This window comes from Plectropomus leopardus, chromosome 20, assembly GCF_026936395.1.
Source record: "Plectropomus leopardus strain MGB_pleo_1.0 chromosome 20, ASM2693639v1, whole genome shotgun sequence".
Lineage (NCBI taxonomy): Eukaryota > Metazoa > Chordata > Actinopteri > Perciformes > Serranidae > Plectropomus > Plectropomus leopardus.
The window spans coordinates 29522449-29550250 of NC_142195.1; the positions used below are offsets into that span (position 1 = coordinate 29522449).

General features: G+C 36.4%; 1 protein-coding gene and 1 long non-coding RNA gene across 5 annotated transcripts in view; both read right to left on the reverse strand.

Annotated features, from left to right (window-relative positions):
- The window catches only part of mef2ca (myocyte enhancer factor 2ca), a 66430-nt gene extending 44258 nt beyond the window's left edge, over positions 1 to 22172 (reverse strand). For 2 of the 4 annotated variants that reach the window (XM_088070753.1, XM_088070750.1), the window contains exons 1-4: positions 21917 to 22172; positions 17512 to 17637; positions 7771 to 7931; positions 3277 to 3480 (exon numbers count right to left, since the gene is read on the reverse strand). In XM_088070753.1, the coding sequence (XP_087926879.1) occupies positions 3277 to 3480; positions 7771 to 7824 (258 nt within the window). In that variant the 5' untranslated portion in view covers positions 7825 to 7931; positions 17512 to 17637; positions 21917 to 22172. Of the gene's footprint in view, positions 1 to 3276; positions 3481 to 7770; positions 7932 to 8158; positions 8325 to 17167; positions 17489 to 17511; positions 17638 to 21916 lie in introns of those variants that run through there. The other 2 variants (XM_088070751.1, XM_088070752.1) reach the window with 2 other exon arrangements.
- Positions 22173 to 22480: 308 nt separating this feature from the next.
- On the reverse strand, positions 22481 to 24332 carry LOC148186241 (uncharacterized). The gene is made up of 3 exons (XR_015775185.1): positions 24141 to 24332; positions 23908 to 24037; positions 22481 to 22727 (listed from the first exon to the last, which is right to left on the reverse strand). It is a non-coding gene; the product is annotated as an uncharacterized LOC148186241 (long non-coding RNA).
- Between the last annotated feature and the right edge of the window lie 3470 nt (positions 24333 to 27802).

Sequence of the window (27802 nt, forward strand, 5' to 3'; positions counted from 1 at the left end):
ATAGATTCCTTCAAAATTATGTGGAATTTTTTAATGAAATAATTATTATTATATATTATTACTATTATTATTATTATTAAGTTTTATTAGTCATCAACTTAAAAACGTGTTCATAATTATGAAAATGAAATTACATATATGGTAATTAAATAATTAATCACCATAATTATGAACACAAGTTTTTAAATTGATACAAGTCATTTGTTCCAACTCAGTTTTAAAGTTATCTAAAAGAAATTCTAAAATTTTAAGTACTTTTTAAAAAAGTTTTTTTTACTTTTTTTTTTTTTTTTTATGAACACATGTTTTAAATTAATTACTCATGAGTTGTTCCAACAATTTTTTTCACATTTTTAAAAGGATTTTTTTAGAGGCGTCAATTTAGGCTCTGGTGAGGTGCAACGCTAATTTTTCACAACTTTAAAAATGATCAAAAAAAATTAAAAAAAAATAAATAAATAAAAAGTTTAAATCTTTAACTTAAACCTGAGAAAAATTGGAGCAAAAACCAAAGTTTTGCATTTAATGTTTTTTTTTTTGTCAGTGTAGTTTGGAAAAATTAGCATCAAAACCTCAAACTCAACAATCAAACTAACAAACGCACGAAAAGCACGAGACAGAAGGAGGAGGGGGAAGCTGCAGCGCGGCGAGAAACCTAAACGTGTCCGCAGACTCGGTGGCAGCAGTAAATAAACCGGCCGCTTCACGCCGTGTGGATACGCCGCAGAGATGAAGAGGCTGCCTGCACAGATTAGAGTAACGAGCTAAACGGGATTGAGGTGGATTACAGGGGATTACAGAGCAGGTAAGCCTCGCTGCGAGCGCGCCGGCCAACGGGCCATGAGGCGGCTCGCGTGGAGGGAACGGCTCAGGTACAACAACACACAGCAGAGACATGTGCACACGGCAGCGCTCGCACCAACAGGAAAAACGTCTTCTGCATCGATCTGTGGCGTCAAATCACCGTGTGCAAACATAAATCTGTTTAAAATGATTCATAAAAACAGGATTTTCATGAATGAAGACGGATCTGACAATCACCAGCTGTTTACAGGGGTCACTCTTTATCTCCTTTATTTCTTTAATTATTTATTTATTGTTTTTACATTTATTTATTTATTTATTCATTTATTTATTATTTATATTTAAATCTATTTATTTATTATTTATATTTAAATCTATTTATTTATTATGTATATATGTAAATGTAATTATTCTTTAATGTATTTATTTATGTAAAAGTTGTGTTTTTATAGACACTCTCTTTTTTTACAATACACAATGCTGCAATTTTTTTTCTTTTTCTTTAACTTACTTTTAATTACTATTTATTTGGTTACTTAACCCTTTGAGACCTGGACTTACATCACTTGTCTTTTGCTGCATTCACTCTTCCACATTTTACAAGAAATCAGTAGATTTGGGGAATTATTTCTAGAAAAGGGTAAACTGTCCAAAAAAAACATATTAAACATTATAATATATTGATAAATGAGAATTATATTCGATATTTCAAAATATTTTATGGATCTATTATTTTCCTTGTTGTTCCTGTTTTTCACCTTTAAAATCTTTTTTTTCCAGCCTAATTTTATTTTGTGTGTTTTCTTGTTTGTTTGTTTTTTACTTTTTTTGATGCTAATTTTTGGGTCATATCTTCTTATAGTTACTCAAGTTATAGTTATTTTTTATTTTATTTTACTTTTTACTTTCTTTTTATTTTTTAATACTACTTTTCAGTCAGTTATTTGGATTCTTTTCTTTTTTTTTCTTTTTCTTTACTGATTTCATGCTATTTTTTTGTGCTATTTATTCTTTAGGTCATCGTGTGTTTGACCACTTCTTTTGCTTTATGTTTTTCATTTTCTGTAAATATTACTTTCTTGTCTGCTTGTTTCTATAATTATTTCTCTATTTTCTTTTTTACATGTTCACGTTAAAAAAATAAGAAAAATCAAAAACAACAGCAACATCCGCCAAAACTAACATTTTTTGTGTTTGGTCTCAAGTTCATAACTGTGTGTGATATTTTCACTGATCAGTGTTTTAGTGAAGCTCTGTGCTCGCTGCGCTACACAAAATATAAATTTACTGTATATATCTGTCATCAGAAACTTCAGCCTGACCTCAGTGACACGGCCAGATTAGCGAACGTCCACAGAGTGTGTGTGTGTGTGTGTGTGTGTGTGTGAGCTATTGTGTTCTGATACTGTTACATAAGTGAGGTTCAGTGTGGTTCACACTGTACTGAATACACTGTCACTCACACACACACGCACGCACACACGCACTCACACACGCACAGTTACCGTCTACAGATTAATCTGTGAATCTGCAACATTTCTCCTTTTATCCAGAGATTAATAATTCAGGATTAATGACACATGAACGCAGCCAATTTTACACTTTGCACATATGAAGCACTTCACATCGTGCACACACTCAATGTCATACAGTTCACATGTTACTGTTACTGCACTTTTGTCCTCTGTATGAATTGTTGTATTTTTTAAATTTAATTTATTTTTTCTTTTTATTTCTGTATTCATATTTATATATATATTTCTTTTATTTTCTTTTTTATATTTATATTCTATTCTGATATTTCTATTGTCTGTTATCTGCCTGCTAACTCCAGAATATTTTATACTGATGTTCATTTATGTGTGTCACTTTAAATAAACATTAAATTAAATTAATTACACTTATGACACACACTGAATTTCTAATTTTGAAATCCTCCCAGCCTATTATTATTATTATTATTATTATTATTATTATTATTAAAAAATGTGATATTCTTCAATGTCTTGTTTTATCAAACCAAAAGTCAAGGATCTAAATATCAAAGAAGTCCAACAAAACTATGAAATATTTATAATAATAATTATTATTCACATTTTGAAATAGGTCCATAATAAAAATAAAAATACTAATAACTTTACTATTATTTTTACAATTATTATTATTATTATTATTATTATTATTATTATTATTATTATCATCATTTTTTATAATTATTATTATACCATATGATGTCTTCAAATATCTTGATTAAATGAATTGATTGACATTTAAGAAGCTGAAACAGAAACATTTTTGCCCATTAAAAAAACCTTTTTTTTTTAAATTTAATTAATTCAAAGTAAATTCATCACTAACTAACGTCCCTTTGGTTGACAGTTGTTTCAGCTCTAAAGCCAGTGAGTGTGTGTGTGTGTGTGTGTGTGTGTGTGTGTGTGTGTGTGCGTGCGTGCGTGCGTGCGTGTCACTCACGTCCACGATGTCGGAGTTGGTCCGGCTCTCGTGCGGCTCGTTGTACTCGGTGTATTTGAGCAGGACCTTGTCCATGTCGGTGCTGGCGTACTGGAACAGCTTGTTGGTGCTGTTGAAGATGATGAGGGCGATCTCGCAGTCGCACAGCACGCTCAGCTCGTACGCTTTCTTCATCAGACCAAACTTACGCTTGGTGAACGTCACCTGGAGGACAGAAACCACATAAGAAAGAGGATATATGTGTTTATCGAACTATTCTACTGTATTTTTTGTCATTTTTTTGTCTCTATATCGAAACTTTGAGCCACGTTTGGACGGATTCACGTTCAGAGTTCCCAGACGATGAATTCTGCTGAATTTTGTGAATTTTCCTCCACAACTTTCATTTCTTTGAGTGAAATATCTAAACCACTCTTGGATGTTTCATCGTGAAATTTGGTAAACATATTCATGTTCTCCAGAGGATGAATCTGACTTATTTTGTTGATGCTTTGAGTTTTCCTTCAGCATCACCATGAGGTCAACATTTGAGGTTCAAACCGAAATATCTCATTAACTTTTGGATGGACTAAAGATCGATATCAGTCGATATCGATTTTTGTGTCACCGGCGGAGACACCGGTGGAGACACCGGAGACACCGGCGGAGACACTGGCGTTGACACTGGTGGACAATGAGAGCTGAGCGGACAATCTGAGACACCAGCGGAGACTCCAGCGGAGACACTGGAAGAGACACCGGCAGAGACACCAGCGAAGAATGAGAGCAGAGGGGACCATCGGAGACACCAGCGGAGACACTGGCGGAGACACCGGCAGAGACACCAGTGAAGAATGAGAGCGGAGCGGACAATCGGAGACACCGGTGGAGACACCGGTGGAGACACCGGCGGAGACACCAGTGGAGACACAGGTGGACAATGACAGCTGAGCGGACAATCGGAGACACCAGTGGAGACACTGGAAGAGACACCGGCAGAGACACCAGCGAAGAATGAGAGCAGAGGGGACAATCGGAGACATCGGCGGAGACACCGGCGGAGACACTGGAAGAGACACCGGCAGAGACACCAGTGAAGAATGAGAGCGGAGTGGACATTTGGAGACATTGGCGGAGACAACGGCAGACACAGTGGCGGAGAATGAGAGCGAGCGGAGATGGCTTGAATGCGTTCTATCGACTACATCTCATATTTCAATCGAGGAAAAGTTAGATTGCGATTGATATCGTTATCGTTTTATCGCCCCGCCCTACCTCAACACATATTAAATGTTTTTTTGGACAAATATTCATATATTAACTTTTAATTCTTACTAACTTTGGTGAGTCCCTAAATTTTCATCATCATGTTAACATGTTCATGTGTCCAACATTCATCAGCCTCTAAGTTAGCAAAGATTAAAAAAAAGATTATATCTGCTAAAAATCAGCACGTTACTTTGTTATTTTATTTATTTTAGACTTCAGCTTTCACAGAAACGGCCTCACACAGCTGCTAGCACGGATGTAAACTGTTCGGACCATTTTCTTTAAACTTGGGTTTGTTTATTTCAGTCCAGTATTCAGTGATTCAGTGTTGACAGTTCAAATCAATCTGCACTTAAAAAGCATTAACACACATAAATAATGTAAGGAAATGCAGACTTGACGTTGAGCTGTGATGGATTACAACACTCTTTAAGAGTCGGCTAATTGATTTTCAATACTGTTCTGAAAAAAGAATAAAAACCAGCCGGCTGCCTGAGGTGACAGGAAATGAACAGCCACGACTGTCAATTACAGCTCGACTTTTAGTTTTCATTTCCTTGAGCTCGCCGCGGTCGTCCACGACTAAAAATAGGCTCAAGAAACACGAGCGGTCAGACCATCGGGTTGTTTACGAGCACATAATTTAAAAAAAAAAACACTTTATTTTGAAGGTTAATCCTTTGAAACCTGCAGCAACGACACTTTTCTTTCTGCTTTCAGACGCCTTTAAGAAATATTCAAACTTTTTTCTCTCAAAAACATGAAAAAAAGCAATGAGCAACTCGCCAAGAAATGTCCTGAAAACTAAAAAATATATTTATAATGATCATAATTTTACATAAAATTATATTTATGTACTATTATAAATCTCTCTATATATGTATATATTTGAATTATGTTTAAATATTATTACGTAATTTTTAAGCTCCTATTCCAGATCATTTCCTTGTTTTTTTTTGTTCCTTTTTTTCTTTTCTTTTTTTGTAAATAAAATAAAATAAAAACTACTAAATCTTAAAACTAAATTTTGACCACAAATTAACCTAAATTTCAGGTAATTTCGTTATATTTTCTACTATATTATCATCATGACATATTTAAAATGATGATACAGAATTATTATAATTTTGAAGGACTTTTACAGTTTGTTTTTTTTTATTTCTTTTTAATTTTTTGTTTGACTTATTTTCTTGAACTTTTTACTAATTTCTTGCCAATTTTTGGGTCATTTCTTCTTTCACTGATCATTGCCTTCTTTCCATGTTTTTAAAATAATTTAAGCCAGTTTGCTCTGGTTTCAAAGGGTTAAACATGAAAACCGGTGCACCTGAAACGTTGGTAACGGTCCGTCTCCGCTCAGGAAAACTGCGTGCACTGGTTGGCGGGAACAGGAGGTCAGAGTTGAGGCAGGAAGTCGGTCTGTGGTGGATGTTTAAACTCCCAGTTTGGGTCATAATCTTAACGTTAACCTTTATTTTCTGCTAAATGATTTTAATTAACCTCAAAGTTTGTTTCCAAGCTGCACGACTGATTACTGATCCCAGATGTCAGCAATTAACTTCATAAGTATAGTTATTATAACCAGAGTTATGAAAATAAAGCCGGATTTTTCTTTTGATTACAGCACTGTTATGCTCATTTAACCCTTCATGCGCTGCTTTAAGTCGCCTTTCGCAAACATTTAAACCTTTGAAACCAAAACAAACGAGTTAATTTCTTGCAAAAACAAAAGGAAATAGGCGATGTGCAGCTAGGGAGGAAATTTTCCACAGATTGCAGGAAATTAGTAGATTTAGAAGATTTTTTTTAAGAAAGGGAAAAAGTATACTCATAATTGTCATAATTACATATTTAAAATTATGTAACAGAAAAATAATTTTAAATTGAATAATAACAATAATAGTTTTTTTAAGGCCCCTATTCCAGATCATTCTCATGGTTTATTATTATTTAACTGTCTCTCTTTTTTGTGTTTTTTAATTTAAAAGACAGAAAACACAAAAAAACTAAAATTCTGGTAATTTTCTTGTACTTTTTACTAAATTATCATAATGACATATTTAATATAAATTTACAGAATTATTAAAATTTTAAGCACTTTTTCCAGCTCTTGATTTTTTTTCCTTTCTTCTTAATTTTTGCATTTTTTTTGTCTGTTTTTTCTACTTTCTTTTGATCTTTTTTGGTGCAAATTTACAGTTAATTTCTTTTTTTTTTTTTTTTTAGCTTTATTTTGTTTAATTTTGGGGTCATTTTTTCTTAAGTTGCTCATTGCCTTGTTCCCGTGTCTTTGAAAGAAATAAAGCTAATTTTCTCCAGTTTCAAAGGGTTAAAGATACACATCACAACACACACAGTTCAGCACACCGTCACACAGTCCGGGTGAGTGTGACGAGGTCGGAGCTGCCCTGCTAACGGGGGTCAGGAAGCACATGTGCCTGCATTTCCTGTCATAACAGGAAGAGAGGAACCGCTCCCCCAGTCAAGATGTGTGTGTGTGTGTGTGTGTGTGTGTGTGTGTGTGTGACACGAGCCCCATTGACAATAAGCTCTCATTTCTAACCCGTCATTGCGGCGTTGAGCAGGCGTCCTGTGAGGATCACATGACATGATGTCACCAGTTTGAGGAAGTAAAGTGCGTCTGCAGCTGCTTTAGTGTCTAAAGTCTTTTTTTAAGATACAAAAAACACGTTTCTGTCTTTTAGAGTGACGTCACTCAGACATAAGTGACGTCATTTAAATCAGAAAACACAATGCAAAAAGCTGGAAAACTGTGTCATTTTTGCTGATTTAAAAAAAAAAATGGCCCAAATTTTCAAATTTAAAAAAGCATTTTTTTTTAATTTTTGAAAAGTGTTTAAAGAAAAAAAAATGCCCCAAAATTTTCAAGAACACATTTAAAAAAAAAAACAACAAAAAGTGCTGCAGAGACGTCACCGTTCCCACAGGGCGTTGCCACTTTACAGCAGAAAGGTTGTTTTTGAAGGATCACACTTTGGATTACACGCTGAACGAAAGCGCAACAAAAGTTTAACGTTTCATGCACGAACCGTTGTCGTGTAAGCGTTTCTTTATTCTCTGTAATCTTGCAGCCTTTACGTTAATTTTTCCACATTCAGATCTGTGTTTTACGTCTGATCTTTAAAGATCGCAGTTTGGACTTTTACGTAAAAGTGAGAAACTTTTCGGTTTTTTAAGACACGAGGTCATCGTGTCAGAGGTGAAAGCTGTTTTCGGCACACTTACGTGTCGGTTCCGTTCGTCCATGATCCGCGCTATCTGAATCTTTTTCCTTCCCATCTCGGCTTTTCTGTTTTTCACTCTTTGTCACAAACGTCCTCTTCCTCTCTGATTCCTCTGATTGATTCTGGATCCTCAAAGTGTTTCACTTCTCAAACTGCTGGCTCCTGCAGAGAGACACAAACACACACCGCGTCAGTCACACACACACACGGACCGCTGCGGGAGGACGAACTGGTTTTAGGCCTCGGTGTCGCACTCAAAGAGGTGGCGTGTCAAACGACAAAAGGTTGCAAAACTCAAACAGAAACATGTAGGAACACATTTAATTAAGAAAAAAGGCTTGCGTGTGTATTATGAGGTGGTAGTGCAGATTTAACCGCCGTGCACGCACAGACAGGCAGCGTGTTTGTCTGCACGCCCGTCCATTCACCGCTGCTCGAATCCCCCCGACACACCCAGAAACGCTTCCTCGGGGGGTTACCGCACGCTCAGGAGGAAGTGAAACAGCCGGGCGCGTCACAATGCAAATAACACAAAGTGACGAGTTCGGCTCCATCGTAAAAAACACCTGCAGGTTTTTCAGAAACCACACTCGAAGGAAGGATTTTGTTTTTGCCGCTCGACAGAGAACTTCCTCTGTGGGCGGAGCTGAGACGAGATTCGTGTCACGAACAATAATCAAACTTATTCTTTTAATACTAACAGATGCAACACAAGGAGCCTCACACAAGATGAAAAGACAGATGCATAAAAAAGACTGAAAAACAGCAGGAATACGAGAATTTAGAGAGATTTAACCCTTTGACACCTGAGCAAATTGGATTAAATAGGAAGTCGGCAACGAGCAATGAAAGAAGAAATGACCCAAAAAGTGGAAAGAAATAAGTAAAAGTTACCTAAAACGGTTTAAAAAAAACCTGACAATTTTGAAAAAAAAACACTTTGGCAATTAAAAAAAAAAATTAAGAAACATGGGGAAAAGTGAACTAGCAACTTACAATAAATAACCTGAAAATAAGCACAAACAAAAAAAAAAACCCAAATAAACAAGAACATGTTTAAAAGTGCTGAAAAAAATGTATCTCTATATATATGTATTTCTTTTATTATATTTTTCTGTAACATAATTTTAAATATAAAATTATTATAATATAGACTTCTGGACATTTTCCCTATTTTTTAAAAAAAATTCTATCCATTTATTTTTTCCCCTCTTTTTTCCTTTCTTTTTTTACTTTATTTTCACTTTACTTTATTTTCTTGTCACCTACTAATTTCTTGCAAGTTGGTCACAGAATTTTTTTCACGTTTTAGAAAAAAATCAAACCAATCTGCTCGGGTTACTAAGGGTTAAAACATGCCTTCTGAACTTGCATTGCCGCAGGTTTGGAAGGCATGTTTTCTTTAAAAATCACCTAAATAACGTCACTTATCACAGCTAGAAACCGTAATAAACAGAAATGATTGCTGCATTGTCACATTTTCGAACATCTTTGAACACACTGAGTGTTACTATAGAAGTTCGTGAAACATTTTTATACAACTTTTCCAAAACGTTCAGGGTATATTTAGTTTTCCAAAACTTTTTCCAAAAGCAAATTCAATGATTTTTCTCAGGTTTTTCATAACTACATGAACCTGAATTGCCACACAAAAGGTCATTTTGGGGGGTGGAGGTTTGCTTTAATACCACGAGGAGAAACATGATATTCTCTGTGCACAGAGAGCTTTTCCTGCCACAGGGCCTGAAACACACAATAAAGGGTTAAAATGTGAGTTTCAGTGACAGACTGCAGATGGACCTGAGCAGGACGATCAGCGCTCGCAGTCTGTGAGTGTGTGTGCACGCCATGTGACCCGTGTCTCGCTCCTGAAGTGGAGCTTAAGAGCTCGGCGAGTTAACTGGATGTCCACACACACACACACACACACACACACACACACACACACACACACACACACACACACACACACACACACACACACACACACACACACACACACAGGCAGGTTTTCTTGGCAGCTCTCTGCCGTCATCACAGCAGGTGAAGAAAAGAGAAAGAAAAAGAGACGCACTCGCTTTCAGGAGGCGGCCGCCCTCGGGCACATGGGAGGAAATGGAGAATGAAATTGGAATGACAAAGACGTAAGAGGATGACGAAAGTGAGCTCGAAGAAACACAAAAAACAAACCGACTGCTGCGCCGTCTTTAAGTTCTACAAATGTGTCTCCCAACTTTGTCTCTTAATCGCCAAAATCAGATTTTCATTATATCAAACTGAGGTGGCAACAAATTATTTTTATTAAATCAGTCTGACATTTTTAAAAGTCTTGTTTTGTTCTGCCAACAGTCCAAAACCACAAAATATTCATTTTACCCTGATTAAAAAAAATTAAAAATTAAAAATTAAAAATTAAAAATCAACAAACCTGATATCCGAGAGGCTGACACATATTTGGTATTTTTGCTTTTACTTTTGCTGTTTTCTTTTAAGGATGTTTTTTTTGGTATTTTTTATCCGTTAATGAGAAACAGATTTGAACTTTTTTTTATTTTTGGCGATTTAAAAAAACAAACATTTTGTCAATTTAAAAAAAAATGTGATTTTTTTAAAAAAGAAAACTTTAGAGAGATTTTTTAAAAATGTATTTTAATTTTTGGCAATTTTTAAAGAAGATATTTTTGGCAGGCCTCTCAAGAGGACATTAAGTAGATTTTTCAAAGTAGACATTTAAATTAAAATACAATAATTTATTTCCTAATCACTAAAAACATGACTGAAAGTGACCGTAGAAATTAACACTTAAATTAACACTTAAGTGTGAAGTACAACTCACCCAAACTGTCTTGGTCACCCTTACTAGTAATCTAGTCAGTAAGTCCATTTTTTCAACAATTACTAGCTCCAAATTGGTTAAAATATCAATATGAAATATCAATCCTTAACTTATTGAGTTAGATGTAAAAAACCTGCCGTTTTTCCCCCACGCACGCTCTCTGACTGCTGGCCGCCAGCTGTTTACAGTCCTGTAACTCATCACAAAACACACTTCATTCAAACTTGACAGAAACGAAATAAAACTCACCTAAACTGTCTTGGTTACTCTTGCTAATAATCTAGTTAGTAAGTCCTCCGTTTCAACAATCAGGAGCTCCAATATGGTTGAAATAAATTTTTAATTAACAAAGTGTAAAAAACCTGCCGTTACTCCCCCACAGTCTCTCTCTGCCTGCTGGCCGCCGGCTGTTTACAGTCCTGTAACTTCTCCCTCCTCCACCAGGTGTCGCTGTGTCTTTCAGCTCACCTATTCCACCAGCAGAGACCGCAGACTAAGTTCTGGTGGTGCGTGCTGTGCACTACCTACAATGAGTTTAATAGAAACTGAAAAACGAGGGAAAAAGCAATGATCGAACTTTGGGATTTCTAAAAATACGCTGGTTTTCTCACTTTTATATGACTGTAATTTAAATAATCTTGTCAGTTTGGAACAAAATAAGCAAGCTGAAGCATTTTGGGCTCTGGAAACCTTTTGGATTATTTTTCACTATTTTAAAAAACCAAAGAACAAATCCAGAATATGACCAACAGATGACAATAATCATTAGTTGCAGCTCTAATGTAGCTGACTTGTGTAATTTCCGCCTCCTCGCTTGTTTTCCACTTCAGGAATGATTGAATATGAACTGACAAGCTCCTGACATGAAGCCATAATTAATGTGTTTTGCCACAACAAACCTAAACACTTTGATTAACACTATCAGGCTCGTCTGCAGCGAGCAGCAACACGCCGGCCGGAGAGCGTTACATGAATATCTAGAGTCTGAGTCACGCTGCCTGTGACTCTACCTCGTTTCAGGAAAACAGCACAAGGATCAACACGGTTTAAATTTAGAGCGCTCGCAGACGAGCACACTCAGCATGTTGTCGTAGAAAGAGAGAGAGAAGAAAAAAAGGGAATTTTAGGCCAAACTGAGACGTGAGATGTGGAGGGAAGATTGCATAAAACAACGAAAATCAGTACGTGTGAGCGCTGTTTCTGTAGGTGTGATTTAATGCAGCGCTTGATCTTTTCCAGGATGACAGCAAATCTCCACCCAACTCACCCTCACGCGCACAAACCTCCCCGCTATTTATAGACTCAGTGTAAAGCAGAAGGACTCCAAAAATAAAAGAATGAACTTTTTACCCCAAACAACAATACGACTGGTTTCTGGTTCACAGACAGAGAAAGACAGAGAGGGAGAGACTGTTGATGGAAATCAGCCATCTCACGCAGTCCTCAGCTGCTCCCTCTCTTTCTTTTCCAACACGCCGAACCTCAGAGACACTTTGACGACGTGAATGTGACCGTTTGCATGTGTGCTGTCCGTTTCGTGTGTCTACACGGCGGAGACATAATGGGTGACATGTGGCCCTGCCCTTGTATTCCTTGGCAGGACACTCTGCATGTCTTTGTGGGGCTGGGTGGAGGGCAGGCAGTGCATGGGGTTAACAGGCAGTCGGTGCACGAGCCATAGATGTATAAAGAGAACTGGATACTGCTTTGAAAGCGCAGCTCCGTTCATTCCTATCAAAGTTACTGCAGGCCACATTAAGTAAACAAAGTTCGACTTCCCGCAGGTATAAAATTACCCGAATCTCCGGCATCACTGACCCCATGAGCAGTCGCAATAAAGACATCCTCCAACTGAGCAGTTAATTTAGTTTAGTTTAGCGCTCTGTTAACTTGAATCGACATGCAATGATTAAATCGTGCAGCTTTTCTAAACTTTCCAAATGTTATCGGACCATATGGATCAAATCCTAGAGAGTTAAACGAGCCTTTTTGTGCAGGCCGTGACACTCAAAATAAGTAATCCATTAGAGTTGGGCCATTTTTCCGGTTCTGCCAGTCTGCTTTGGTGTGTGAGCTTAAACCCCTTAAAACCTGAGTAATTGGCTCTATTTTTTTCTTTAAAATAGGCAATAAACAGGTAAAACCTGGATCTCTGGCATTATTTGGCCCATAGAGCAGTCACAATAAAGACATCCTCCAACTGAGCAGCTAATTTTCAGTTCTGTTAACTTGAATCGTAATAAGATGATTCAATCATGCAGTTTTCTAAACTTTCAATCAAATGGATCATTTACTAAAGAGTGAAACGAGTCATTTGGCACAAGCTGTGGGACTCAGAATAAGTTATCCATTAGGCTCAGTTTCCATTTTTGTCTAGTCCAAAATTAGCATAAAATTAGTTAAAAGTACAAGAAAATCACCTGAAATTTAGTTCAGAAAACAAACAAACAGAGCAAACGACAAAAAAGAAAGTTAAAAAAAAGACTTGGAAGTACTTAAGAACTTAACAAATAATACTGTAACATAATCTGAAAAAACTGAGCAATTAAAATAATTCAATCATGCAGCTTTTCTAAACTTTCCAAATGTAATCAGACCAAATGGATCAAATCCTAGATAGCAAAACGAGTCATTTAGCATAGGTTGTGACACCGAACACAAGTTATCCGTTAGAGCTGAGTCGGTTTGTGGTTTTGCCTTTGAAACATGAACAAATTGGCTTGGTTTATTTCAAAAAAGGTAGTCAACAACCAAAGAAGAAATCACGCCCAAATTAGCAATAAATTAGTAAGAAGTATTAAAAAATTCCCTGAAGATTTGATGGTTAATGGAAACCCTCATAGTGTTAATATTTATATCTGTCGCTCGCTTTGAAAGCGCCATTGTGGGCGAGGTCCAGATAATCATGAAGTCGAAATAAGTTATTACAATACAAAACTGTCTTATTTCACTACAAAAACCTAAACACAGTGTCAGCTGGCTGGGGGAGATTACCAGGTTTCTTAAAGTTTCTGCCTAGGTAAGTGACCATCGCTAAAAACAAGCTGTGCTGTTACACAGTTACCTGCTCTTGGCTATACAGTTTGTAACTTCCAGTAAATATCACAACATAAAACATATTTTAAGCTTCAAAAAGTAACGTTATAAATGTAGGAAGATAGCAAATAGGCTGCTCGTTCATCTGCTAAGCGTTTATGTCTGAAGTCTCATATCCAGTGCACAGCTGATAGCTACGTGGTTTGATTACACGCAGTAACAGAAGTGCATCTTTAATGGATTCAGTGTGGAAAAAGAGCTCCGGAGTTACGCAATGGTACATGATAGTTACATCAATTATCGAACCTGCGAGTTACAAACTGCTACTGAGGAAAAAAAAGGACTCACGAAGATCACAGACCTCAGAAACCTCCAAATTTAGAGAAAAATGACATAAATAAATAATAATTAGAAAAAAAAATAAAACATTTAGAGAAAAATTAAATAAATTAATAAAAATTAGAGAAATGATAAATAAAAAATTAGAAAAATAAATATCATCTTCAGCTGCTGCCACACATACACTAATTCTGTGGGAAACACTGATTAGCCATCTGGTGGGTGGACAAAAATTCATTTTGCACCCTCCTAAGGACAAAAACTGAAAGCAAAAGAAGATGGAGATCCATCTGCAAACTTATCTTGTGCTTTGAAAAAAAGGTTTGCAAAGATGTGAAGCGTGTCATTTTAAAGTAATGCTGTCACGATACAGTTTGGTCCCTGAAGGGAACATGTGTCTAGCAGAGAAGATGGATTTAGTTTTACGATCCTGGAGGCCAGAGCATCAAACAATGTATGTTGTCAACTGCCTTTATTACTGTGGTGAAAAGAATTAAGTGCGTCAAACGAAAGGTGGCACTGATGGTCAAGCTTTGCGCTGTTTTCTGTGGAGACTGTTCGTGATGGCACACATCAGCATTTTAAAAAATTTTTATGACTGCAAACGCAGAATTACCTCTCGGCAAAATAAGGGGCTTTTCCAGTCAGAGTGAGCAATTGAATGGTGTCAAGAGAGCTGCATGCATTTGTAAAAGTGTGTATTATTGGCGTTTGGATGTTTGATACGAAGCAGCTCAACGTGTCAACAGATTTCAAAGTGTTGAACTTGAAAAACAAATACGGGCTACATTAGAGTCCCACTAAGGTCTCGGATGTGGAGGCAGGTAACCTGATCTAATATATGTGGTTTGGTGAGGGATGCCCCTCTAAAAGCAGTGAATGAGTCACTTTGTGGCTCAGACGCCACACCACATGCTCAGCATACAAGCACGATATCACATTCGAGACGTCTTCACGGGACGGAGCTTTTCTCTCTATGACAGGCGGGGCTGAGATATACTGAGTTATCTGAGGTCTGAGGCAAAAAACGCACGTCTTCCCAGAGCCGTAACAAAGTCAAATCTGGACGCACAGACATGAAACAAAAAATGTTAAATTCAGTGTGACCTACACTTTTCAAGGATATGATAATCTGTGATTTTCATCCAGAATAAATGTTCTTAAATTTACTTAGAAATCAGGTTGAAAAAAGCGCATCAGAACATCACATTTTTAAGTTTTCTTAAATATCAAAGTAATCCAGTGATTTAACTCATCTCTTCTGAGGCCTTTTATCAACTTAAAGGATAAGTTAAAGGATATGCTCTGTAATACATGTGAACATTCAGCCGAACAAAACCGGGACAAAATACCGCATTAGGTGAATTTAAGTTTAAAAAATCTTTTGAAAATCATACTTCTTCCTATAGTCATCACTCCATCAAATCTTCACACACAGACGTGAAACACACATCTTCAGATTCAGCCAGACCTTCACTTTTCAACAAATATAATCATCTAATGTCCTTTCAGAATAAACATCCATAAATCTGGAGAAAAAAGTGCATCAGAACTTTGCTTCGTGTTTTAAAGTTTTCTTCAGTATCAAAGTAATCCAGTAATTTTACTCGTCTCTCCAGAGACCTTTTAACCATCAGAAAAATGAAAGGATACGATCTGTACATATGTCAGTCAGCATTAGCTACATTTAAGTTAAAAATAATAAATAAATAAATCGCACTTCGTCTCAAAGTCACATCTGATCACACGAAACACATATTTTTAGATTCAGTGTGACCTACGATTTTCAACAATATCAATTTCTCTAATATTTATCCGGAATAAATTTTCATAAAGCTGATAAGAAGTTGTGCAGAAAAAAGCACATCAGAACTTGCCTGAGAATTATCATATTTATATGTTATGTATCATGTCAATATAGTTTAAATATCATAAAAATATAATAAATTGAATACATACAAATAACATAATATATAAATAAACTGGAAACAGCTATCAAACACTTGTTTAAACACTCAGCATTCAAATGCAACTCATCGTCTTTGTAGCTTTCACGTTGTTCCCACTTTAAAAAGCTCATGAACACAACAAACTCCCGACTCAGAAACTTCGACTTTCCAAAATCACACGAATTCAGCCTTATTTCTACCTGCTGCATCAGAGCGACGTAACGAACCACAATTTCTGCCCAAACTGGGGACTTACAACTGTCGGCAATACACTGACTATCGATATATGGATACAATGCCATCCCCCCAAAAAACGTACTTTTTTCCACGAAGGGGGCCGTGGAGTTTGCAAAGGGACCCCAAGTTGCTAAATCCAGCCCTGACTGGTGGAATCGCTCACAATTTCTTTATGTCCACATGAAGCATCCCAGCTGGCAATTTTTGGTTCTAAAAACGTTCCAAGAACGTTACAATACAACCAATGCAATGTTTTCTTTTAGACAGTTTTCTTTTAGTTCCCAGAACATTATTCTTCAAGTTTGGGTAAGACTCTCTATAAACATAAAAAAATGTTTTTTTATTGTTAATATCATCTGTCACCTCTCAACATCACCAAAACATCCTCACAATGTTGCAGTTATAACGTTACGTCTTAATCAGGATTTAACCTCACAGGAACATTATTTGAAAAGATAAACATCCTATAAACAACCATGTTGTTGGTTTTTTTTTAAACGTTCCCACAATGTTACATGAGAACGAAGAGGGAACGATTGCAAAGAAACATTCAGGCCATTTTGTTGAGGACTGAGATTACACAACACTTTTTATGAAAATGTCATATGTGATATGTTAAGAAATTCATTTTTTTTGGGATTTTTTAATGTTACCCAAATTTTAAGAAGAACGTTCTGGGAACTAACAGAAAACTTGAAAATGTTACTAAAACATTGCATTAGTTGCATTGTACCATTCTCAGAACATTTTTAAAAAACAAAAAATGCTAGCCAAAAAATCTCAACTATCTCCACAAAGGGGGCCGCACAGTTTGCACAGGGCCCCCAAGTTGCTAAGTCCAGCCCTGACTATTAGAACTGCCCGAAACTTCTCTCATGAGTCTTAATGTCCAGTACGTTTAATTTTGAGGCATTTTTTGGGAGCCTCTGTGTACGGAGACTGAACGGAAACATGTCTGAAACTTTCTCTGACTAAAACACCCTTCTGATCACTTCTCTTACCGCGGGTTGTAGCAGAAAATAACTTTAAATCTTCTCATGGCTCGATACAAAAGTTCCAGAGTTTTCAGCAGAGACCGGTCCGCGGCTCCGCACCAAGCCCGTTAACAGCGCTCCTGCTCCGGGCTGCGAACTACCGACTACCCGCTGAAGCACCGGAGAGCAGAGCGAGACAGGACAACTCCTGCAGAGTCAAACTGATCCCGAAGAGGAAAAAAAGGATCCACGGAGACCTCAGACTCGGATTATCCCGCTCCTGGTTGTTTCCTGTTGTTTGTGGCGTGACAACTCCGCACGCCCCGCATCACACGCGCACACCCACGCTCCAGACTGAGACTGACGCTTACCTTAAAGCGCTCAGCTCCGCATGTCTCTGCGTCACTGTCCCTGTCTCTGCGTGTCTCCGTCCAGCGGTTCAGTCCATCGGTGAGTCTCCGGGAGCACGCGCGCTTCCCAGGCTTGTCAGCGAGCACCTGGACGTCAGGAGGCGGCATCGTCACACGTGCACACGCACGCGCAGAAACACAGAGAAAACACAAAAATAATCGTGAGATGTGTTATGCAAAGTACAGCATGAGTTTAAAAAAAACCCAAAAAGTACAATCATATTCAATTTATAACGGAGAGAGACTTTTATAAAAGAAGTTTATGTTAATTATTTTTATTTTTATTCATGTTTTCAACAGGTCCAAAGTCTCCAAACGGATCATCCTCCGAGATCAGGTTCAGCACCGCCGCTCAGCGGGAAACACAGAAAGCGCACCTTTAATAAAGCTGCTCATTCAATAATGCTGCAGCTATTGCGCTTATTTACACATTGATTAACCCTTTAGAGCCTGGAGTGACACCGCTTTTGTTTTGCCGCGTTCAGACGTTTTCTTCAAAAGCATTTAACCCCGTGAACCCTGAGAAAGTTAGTTTGGTTTGTTTTGGTAACAGAAAAAAAGATAATGAGCAACTTGGCATGTGGGGAGATTATTAGATATTATACAAAAAAAAAATTATTTATTTATATAGCCTAATTGCATATTTAAAATTATGGTTTAGAAGGAAAAAAATATTTTATAAATATTTCTTAAGGTAATTTTTTGGTCTGTTTTTGTTTTTTTTTTCATTTATATATTTATTTATTTATTAGAATTTTCAGGTAATCTTCCTTTAATTTTTATTTTTTGCAGTTTAATTGTTTGAATCTAAAAGGTTAATGGTTTGGTCCAAACCATGTGAGAAAATAATGAAAAAAAGTCTCCAACATTTTAAAACCCCCCCAAAATTAGCAATTATTACTTACATTTGAAACCAAAATTTAAAGTGTAGCCACTGAATCTTTTAAAATTATTTAGAATTATTTTTCTGTCAATCCACTAATTGATTAACCAATTAATCCATGTATTATTTGCTCTAAAACATGTCATAAAATAATCAAAAATAGGACAAAAATTACAAAGTGAAATTCAAATTCAGTATTCAAATGTTTTTAACAGTCCAACACCGAAACAGAAATTCAGTCTATAGAAGCACAAATAAATTATAATAATACAAATAACATTGACGCTGTAGCACTGAAATTTTGGCATTTTTGTTTTTAAAAAGGTCTCATAAAGTTTCTGATCAATTTTCTGTCAATCGACTAATTGATTAACTGACTAACTGATTAATCATTTGCCCTAAAAAATGTCAGAAAAGGGAAAAAGTTTGGAGAAAAAAGTTTCAAAGTGTCTTTAAATGTCTCCAACTGTTCAAATTCTGAATAAATTCTGCATAATATTGTAGAAAAAGAAAACCAGCAAATATTCACATTCAGAACCAAATTTGAAGTTGAAGCCACTGAATTTTGGGATTTTTGTTTTTAAAAAAAGGTCTCATAAAGTTGCAAATTATTTTTCAGTCAGTCGACAAACTGCTGTAAACATGTCAGAAAAACGTATAGATTTGAGAAAAAGGAAGTTTCAAGGTGACATATTCAAAGAAATTCAGTTTATTATCGTAGAAGAAGAAAACCAACAAATATTCACATTTAGAGCCTAAACTGAAGCCGTAGCCATTAAATTTGGGCGTTTTTTTGGGGTCATGTGCATGTGCAGCCTTGTGGGTCACATTTCAATACAACGTGACATCTACGAATAAACTGAATCAACAAGTAAACACCTGCATCTGTGAGAATATTAGGACATTCATTTAGTGTTTAAATGCATTTTAATTTGCTTTTTTTAACAGCTTTTTCTCTGAAAACAGCTTCTGGAAATTAGGCCAAACAACGAGCTGAAAGAAGCTAAAACGCTGCAGGGAGACTTTAGCATCAGTGATTAATCTGAGTCATTACAGGCCACATTACACACAGTCATTTGACCCATTAAAGATATTGATCATGCAGCGTTGATGCGCCTTTAATGATCAGCAGAGCTACATGCAGCAGAAACATGTGCACGAGACGTTCGTCCTGTCGTCTGTGAGCGATCGCTCCATCCTAAAGTACCCCGAAAATATACTTCAATACTGCACATACGGCTGCTAATGGAAGCTAAAGAGCTGCTGTTACACTGAACTACCATCTGTCATTTACAAACTATAATAATCTGATTTCATGAGTCTCTTATTAACCCTCTCAAACCTGGATCCACATTAGTTTTCTTGTGCTTTCAGACGCCTTTAAATGAGTATTTATACCTTTAAAACCCGAGAAATTCATTTCTTTCCAAAATATCCATAAGAAAGGTAATGAGCAACTTAACAAAAAAATGTTGCAGATAAATTAGTGAAAGGTGATGAGATAATGACCCTGGAATGCAGTTTAATTACTGGAAAATGACATTTAGAAAAAATGGGAAAGATGTCAATAAAACTACTACTACTACTACTAATACTACTACTACTATTATTATTATTAATTTTTTTTTAAGATTATTTTTGGGGGTTTTTAATACCTTCAATTGGAAGGACAGAGTATGTGTAAAATTATTATTTTATACAAAAATGTTTCATTTGTTTTTGGAGGGTTTTTTTTTGTTCAGTTATTTTTTTAACCTTTCTGTTAAAAGATTTCTTGCTAATTTTTCAGCCATTTTTTAGTACTTCACTGCATTCTTCCCATGATTTAAAAAAAAATTCAAAAAAATCAATCAGCCAGTAACAATTTCGCTCTGTAATTCTCCATATGAAACTTTTCTATTTTCTGATTTTTTTGACCATATTTAAAGTGTAATAAGGTATTACTGTTAACTGCTGACCATGTAGAGTGACCTAGATTCAATATGAAAATGTATTAAAAAAATCATATTTTTATATATATACATAAATAAAGTGGAAACAGCGATCCGCCTCGTTTAAACGCTCTTAGCTTTATTGTAGCTTCAGTGTTTTTTCCCTTTACGACCTCAAAGCTCATGAACAACAAATTCGGAATAACGAATTCCCAACTCGACCCTCCGACATCACATGACGCAGCATTAAAGACGCTCGGCGTCTCATTTAGCCGGCGCCTTTTTTAAGACAAATGAAAGCTTCACAGCGAGGTGTTTACTGACGTATTTTATGTCGTAAAACAAAAACATTAAAGTCTCTTCAGATCGTGATAACCACAAACCTGATTTTAGACGTCCAACCAAAAAACATCAAAAACAGCTGACTTCAAAACGAGGAAACGTGGAGGTGCAAAACTGCTGACTCATCTCCAGGTTTTAGGATTCACTCTCTGGGTTCTCTGTTCAGTCCAAATCGTGTTGTCAGCTCGTTTTTGCTGCCACCAGGTGGCCAAAAAAGGAAACACAAAATTCCTCTTTTCTCATCAACGCCAGTTTTACAAGCTGTTTAACCCTTTGAGACATGAACGAGTTAATTTCTTTTGAAATCATGAATCTGAAAGCAATGCGCTATTTGGTAAATAATGTCCCACGATTTGCAAGAAATTAGGAAAAGGTGACAAAAAATGACCTGAAGAATTAGTTTTAAAAAAAAAAGAAAAATTCAAAAATTCAAGGGAAAAAACAGGATGTTTTATTACTAAAATCATACATTTAAAATTAAATTACAGAAAAAACTAAGACTTTTAAAAAATATTTTGTTTGTTTTTTTTACTTCTCTTTTTTTGCTTATTTTCAGGTAAATTTCTTGTTAAAAGGGAAAATTAAAAATGGTAATTAAATAAACTAGGAAAAATGTCCAAAATTATACTCATAATTTATTCAATTATATAATCAAAATTATGTTAGAATTTTTTCCAATTTTCAGCACCTTTTTCATATCTTTCTTTTTATTTGTTTGTTTTCCTTTTTTTCAGGTAATCCTGTAACTTTTTTTGTAACACTAATTTTTAATTCTAGTTTATTGGCCCATGTCTTGTTCAGCTGCTTGTTGACTTCTCGTGTTTTTCCAAGAAAAAAAAATGAATTTCCTCAGTTTAAAAAAAAGGGAAAATGTCCAGAAAACTATATCAATAATGCCTGTCATTATTTACTTAAAATTATGTCACAGAGAAAATATTATATATATTTTTTTCATTTTTCAGCACTGTCATGAATCTTGTAACTTTTTATTTTTTACTAATTTCTTGCTCATTTTTGGTCCGTCTCTTGTTCAGTTGCTCGTTGTTTCTCCTCATGTTTTTTAAACCAGTTAGCCCAGTTTTCAGAGTCAGAATTCAGCTTCCAGCTCCAGTTTCAGCCCTTTTTTTCTCAACAGTAAACACGTCTGCCAGCAATACTCCAAGCCTCCTGCTGATTTAACCCTTTATTCCTCGTGTCCCAGCTCACTCACCAGCTCTTTTTTCTTCAGTCTTCACCTGGAAGGATCTCCAGCAGCTCCAGCTGTGGGTTTTAACTCCGTCAGTCCCTTGTATCAAACAAGAAAGGATCTTAAAAAAAAGAAAAACAGAAAAGAAAAAGAAAATAAATAAAGTGAAAGAAAGAAGTGATTTTTTTTAAGCCAGACCAGCTGGCTTAGAGAAGAGGGGCGGACCCAGAGGACTGGGCTGCGTTTGGATCTGAGCTCAGTCCGGACTGAGGGGACGTAGTCTGCAATCACCAAGACCCTGACGCTCAAACACCACCCCCTCCCCACACACACACACACACACACACACACACACACACACACACACACACACACACACACACACACACACACACACACACACCCGGTGACCTCCTGTGTCCGAGCAGGCCGGTCTGTGCAGGGTCACCTGTCGCCGTCACTCTCTGTATATTTAGCTTTGAGGTGTCAATGATGCTGCCTGTGTGTGTGTGTGTGTGTGTGTGTGTGTGTGTGTGTGTGTGTGTGTGTGTGTGTGTGTGTGTGTGTGTGTGTGTGTGCAGAGGGAGAAATGTGTTGCTGGCACTCAGGGGCCTCGGTGTTAGGGCCCAGGATTACTGCGCCGCAGAGCTCGGGCTCTACACATTACATCCAGAGAGAGGGGGAGTCAGACCTGCGGCGTGTCCCAGATATCGGCGGCGAGCATCTGCCGGGCGGAGGATTTACCCTCAGCTGTCGGCTCCCGTCACGGCGGCGAGAGGAGAGCTCCGTGATCTACGAATCCAGCGAAGATCGCTGCAGAAACATGGGCGGCTCTCTGAAAAGCCCAAAAACAACACGCACCCCCCCGCCGGTTTCCAGTAAAACAAGCAGAACAGGAGAAAGAGCTGACTCACACAATCTCTTCTTTTACTTATTTCTATTTATTCTACATTTTAAAGTTATGTTTTATTTGTCCTCTTTAAATTAGTTTTATTTTTTTCATTCTTTTTTCTTTTTCTTTTTTTTTTTTCTCTTGGTGCTCCTGGTTGATAATTTGTGTTTTTTTGTGTCCATGTCTGTTATTGTTTAGATCTCCAGTCCTCACTGTGATATAATATGAAACACTTCCTAATGAGTGTTTTTTCTTTTATGTGTTTATTCTGTCTCCTACACATGAATGTTAAATTATTATTATCATTATTATTATCTTTAATCACTTGCACCATGGGGTAGAGGGTGGCAGTGGTAGGTAAGCTTGATTGGGGTAAAGAAAGTGGGCATAATTTTATATTGAACTGTCATCTGTCTATTTCTATAGTAGAAAAATTAAACAATAAAATACATTTAAAAAAACACAAAAAAGGAGGAAAAAGTTTCAAAAGGAGGGGAGGAATAAAAATTTAAAATGTCCTGAAAAATATTTTTTATGTCATCTGTCTATTTTTATAAGATAAATTAAACTATAAAAATACATTTGAAAAAAACACAAAAAAGGGAAAAAAAGTTTAAAAAGGAGGGGAGGAAATTTTTTTAAAACTGTCCTGAAAACTATTTTCTATTTAAAATTTTAATAATGCTATATTTAAAATGATGTTACAGGAAAAAATAGTAAAATATGGAAAATAAGATATATATGGAGCTTTTTTTCAGACGTCTTTTTAAACCTTTGAACACTGTGCAATTTTTTTCTTTCTAAAACATGGTGAAAAAATACAATGAGTAACTTGACAGGAATTTCCAACAATTTGCGAGAAATTAGTATTATATATAGTACTATTAATATAATTGTTATTAATTTTGAATTATTATACAGAATTGTAATTTTTTAAAGTACTTTACCTGGATAATTTCTTTTCTGACCTTTTGTTGTTTTTTTTGTTTTTTTTTAATTTTCAGGATTTCTTTTTTGGGTTCTTCATGAATTTCCTGCAAATTTTGGGGTCATTTCATTTGGCTCAAGTTTCAGATTGTTAAATTTAAAATGTTTAATGTTGCACAGTAGATTTTCTTCTTACCAGGAGCCTCGGTGCTGCAAACTGCAGGTCAGTGAGTTTCAGCCGGCGAGGAGCTGCTGACGGAAACGGAAACAGCCGGAGCGTAAACGGTAATGCCACCTGAAAATAAATTTTGTGCATGATTTCCCTCCTACAACACAGAGACGGAGACGAGGCAGACAGTCAGCGCTCAGGCTGCGAGGAATGTGTGAAATGCTCTGCTGCGTTACGTTTACGTGTTTTAATTTCCCCACCGTTGGTTTGCATCCATCCTTCGCCTCCATCCATCCTTCACCTCCTCCTGAAACAGAAACACGCTGTTCATTTTCACCTCCTCCCCCTCAGGGGGCTGTTTAGACTCCTGTCCGCACCGTGCAGAGGAGAGGGGAGGACGGGAGGAGAGGGGGAGAGGGGGAGGACGGGAGGAGAGGAGGAGAGGGGGAGGACGGGAGGAGAGGAGGAGAGGGGGAGGACTGGAGGAGAGGGGGAGAGGGGGAGGACGGGAGGAGAGGAGGAGAGGGGGAGGACGGGAGGAGAGGGGGGGGAGGGGAGGAGAGGAGGAGGGGGGGAGGACGGGAGGAGAGGGGAGGACGGGAGGAGGAGGAGGGAGGGGAGGACGGGAGGAGAGGAGGAGAGGGGAGGACGGGAGGAGAGGGGAGGACGGGAGGACAGGAGGAGAGGGGAGGACGGGAGGAGAGGGGGAGGACGGGAGGACAGGAGGAGGGGGAGGACGGAGGAGAGGAGGAGAGGGGAGGACGGGAGGAGAGGGGGAGGACGGGAGGAGAGGGGAGGATGGGAGGAGAGGGGAGGACGGGAGGAGAGGAGGAGAGGGGGAGGACGGGAGGAGAGGAGGAGAGGGGGAGGACGGGAGGAGAGGAGGAGAGGGGGAGGACGGGAGGAGAGGAGGAGAGGGGGAGGACGGAGGGAAAAACAGACCGAAGCTGTCGGGGAAATCCTGCCGGTTCTGGACCGTTTAGACGTTCAAATAAACTCCGACCATCATCTGACTGAAACTTCGGTCTGTTTTCTCCTCCGAGCTGCAGCCGCTGCCTTTGGGAGCTTCATGTTAATCTAACGTTATATATTTGTTCACTTTTATTCATACATTTTAGTCTGATTTACAGTTTTACTACTTTCTTTATCGTGTTATTATTTTTCACAAAATGTATTCATTAATTTACTTTGCTTTTATCCCTTTATCATTTATTTATATATTATAGTCTGTTTCACAAAACTTTATCATTTTATTATTTTTAACAACTTTCTTTATTATTTTACTTTCTGTTTTATACTTTTTTTTACTTCTTAATCCAGTTTTACAGGTTTACTCCTTTTTTATCATTTTATTATTTATAACATATTTATTCATATTTTTTCTTTGTTTTTATCCTTTTATTATTTATTTATATATTATACTCTGTTTCACAAAACTTTATCATTTTATTCTTTTTAACAATTTTTTAAATTATTTTTCCTTTCTGTTTTATACTTTAATTTACCTCTTATTCCAGTTTTACAGGTTTACTCCTTCTTTTATCATTTTATTATTCATAACATTTATAACATTATAATATTTATTATTTATTCATAATTTTTCTTTATTTTTATCCTTTTGTTATTTATTTTTATTTTTTAGTCTGTTTCACAAAACTTTATTTAGCATTTTATTCTTTTTAACAAATTTAGCCATTATTTTACTTTTTTTATCCTTTAATTTACGTCCTATTCAAAGTTTATTTTTAGCTATTTGTTCACATATTTTAGTCTGTTTTACATATTACTATTTCTTTGATCATTTTTAAAAAAAATGTTTATTCATTATTTTACTTTGTTTTTATCCTTTAACTGACCTCTTATTTACAGTTTATTTACAGTTATTTATTTATTTGTTCACATATTTTAGTCTTTTACAGTTTTACTACTTTCTTTATCATTTATTATTTTTAATATATTTATTCATTATTTTACTTTTATTACTATTACTTTTTATTATTTTATTCATTATAGTTTATGAATTGTACTTACTTATATTTAGTTACTTTTATTATTGCTATTATCGTTATTTATTAATCTATTTATCTGCTTACTTTCTTTTGTCATTGCATTTTTTCTGCTTACACAGAATTACTGATTACATTTTAAATAGGTGGTTGTTTCAGGGAAAAAATAACATACGAACAAAAAACACAAAGGAAAGTTTTTTTAAGAAAAAAAAAAAAAAAAATGAAAATGACCCCAAAAAATGCTTGGAAATTATGACATATAAATATTACACTATAGTTTGGGGGGAATTTCCATGCTGCAAAGCTTTTAATGCAACAAGGTGTTTGAACTTTATGAAAAAAAAAAAAAGAAAAAGAAACATACAAACAAAAAACACAAGGGAAAAAATGAATTTGAAAATAAATTACAAGAAAAAAACAAAATAAAGTTGATCAGAAAAAAAAAAAAACATTTGGGCTTAAAATACCTGCTGTCTATGCCACTATCCCGGCAGGAAAAACAGCAATGTCTCGCTAAAACGCAAACACTGAAGAAACGCAGAAACGTCTCTGTAAAAAAACGCCACTTTTCATTGAACTATCCTGGCAGCGATATGTCAGAAAAATACAACCGCTTTTTACGCCACAGAACAAAGCGATGTCTCGGCACTATCCCGGAAAGAACTGCAGAAATGTCTCAGTAAAACCACAGTGATATATCTCCTTAAAAACAACCGCTTTTCATGCCACTATCCCGGCTGAAAAACAACAGTGTCTTGGTAAAAACCAACTGCTTTTTTTTTGACATAATTTTGCTGGAAAAACTGCAACGTCTCGATAAAATGCATCCTCTTTTTGTGGCTCTATCCCGGCAGGAAAAACAGCGAAGCACTGCTAAAAAAACACCTAAAGTTTGGGGCTAAGAGCTGCTGGAAATACAGCGATGACGTAAAAAAGCAGCTGCTGATCGTTGGTCTCAAACAGTTCGCCGGAGTTTAACTTGTAACAGAATATTTCTTAGTGTGCAGTACTTTAACCGAAGGATGTGGATATTTACATATTTTTGCAGTTTTGCCGTCTCTGAGTTTCCTGAGTGTGTGATGAGCGCGCAGCCGTGTGTGCTCGGAGGACAGATAAAGTTTCTGTGAAAGCCATGAGCGAGTGTAAACTAACCCTCCCTCAGCCAGCTGCCGAGCATAGTCTGCGCTCCGCAGCATGTCTGAGGCATTCCCTGCTCATGTCTGCGTCCGCTCCCCGCCGCACCTTCGCCACCAAGAGCTCACCGTGTCTGTTATTGTGCACGATACCATCTGTGCAATTATTATTGTGAAGAAACGATCAAAAAACAGACGCTGTCAAAGTTTCCCTGCTGTTTAATGCTGCTAAACCTCGAATAAATGACGTAAATGCAAAACTGTAAACTTTTACAACACTTTCAGCGTCCTGAATTTCCTGAAGCTCAACTTTTCACATTTTACAGTGTGTATTTCTGATGTTTATTAGACCTTTATACATTTAAGTAAGTAAATATTAAGTTTTACGTCGACTTTACTAGAAGACGGACTGTAAATGTACTTTTACTCCCCTTTTTCAACATTATTGGTGATCAGCTTTTCTCATTTTACAGTATTTTAAGCCATTTGTGGGATTATATGTAAACTGTATGAAGAGAAAATGTTGCATTTAACTAACATTTATTTTTGCATTTTAATATTTTTTACTTTATATTTCATTTTCTTATTTTACTCTAATTCTATAATTATACTTTATTGCCTTTTTAGCACAATATTTGGCATCTGTGTACAAGTAGGTGTGTATATGAAATTATCATTTTATTTATTTCTTTTTATTCATTTCATTAATTTCTTTTAATTTTTGTGTTCATTTTATTTTTAATAAATCATCTTATTTTATTATTATTAATTCTTTTTAAT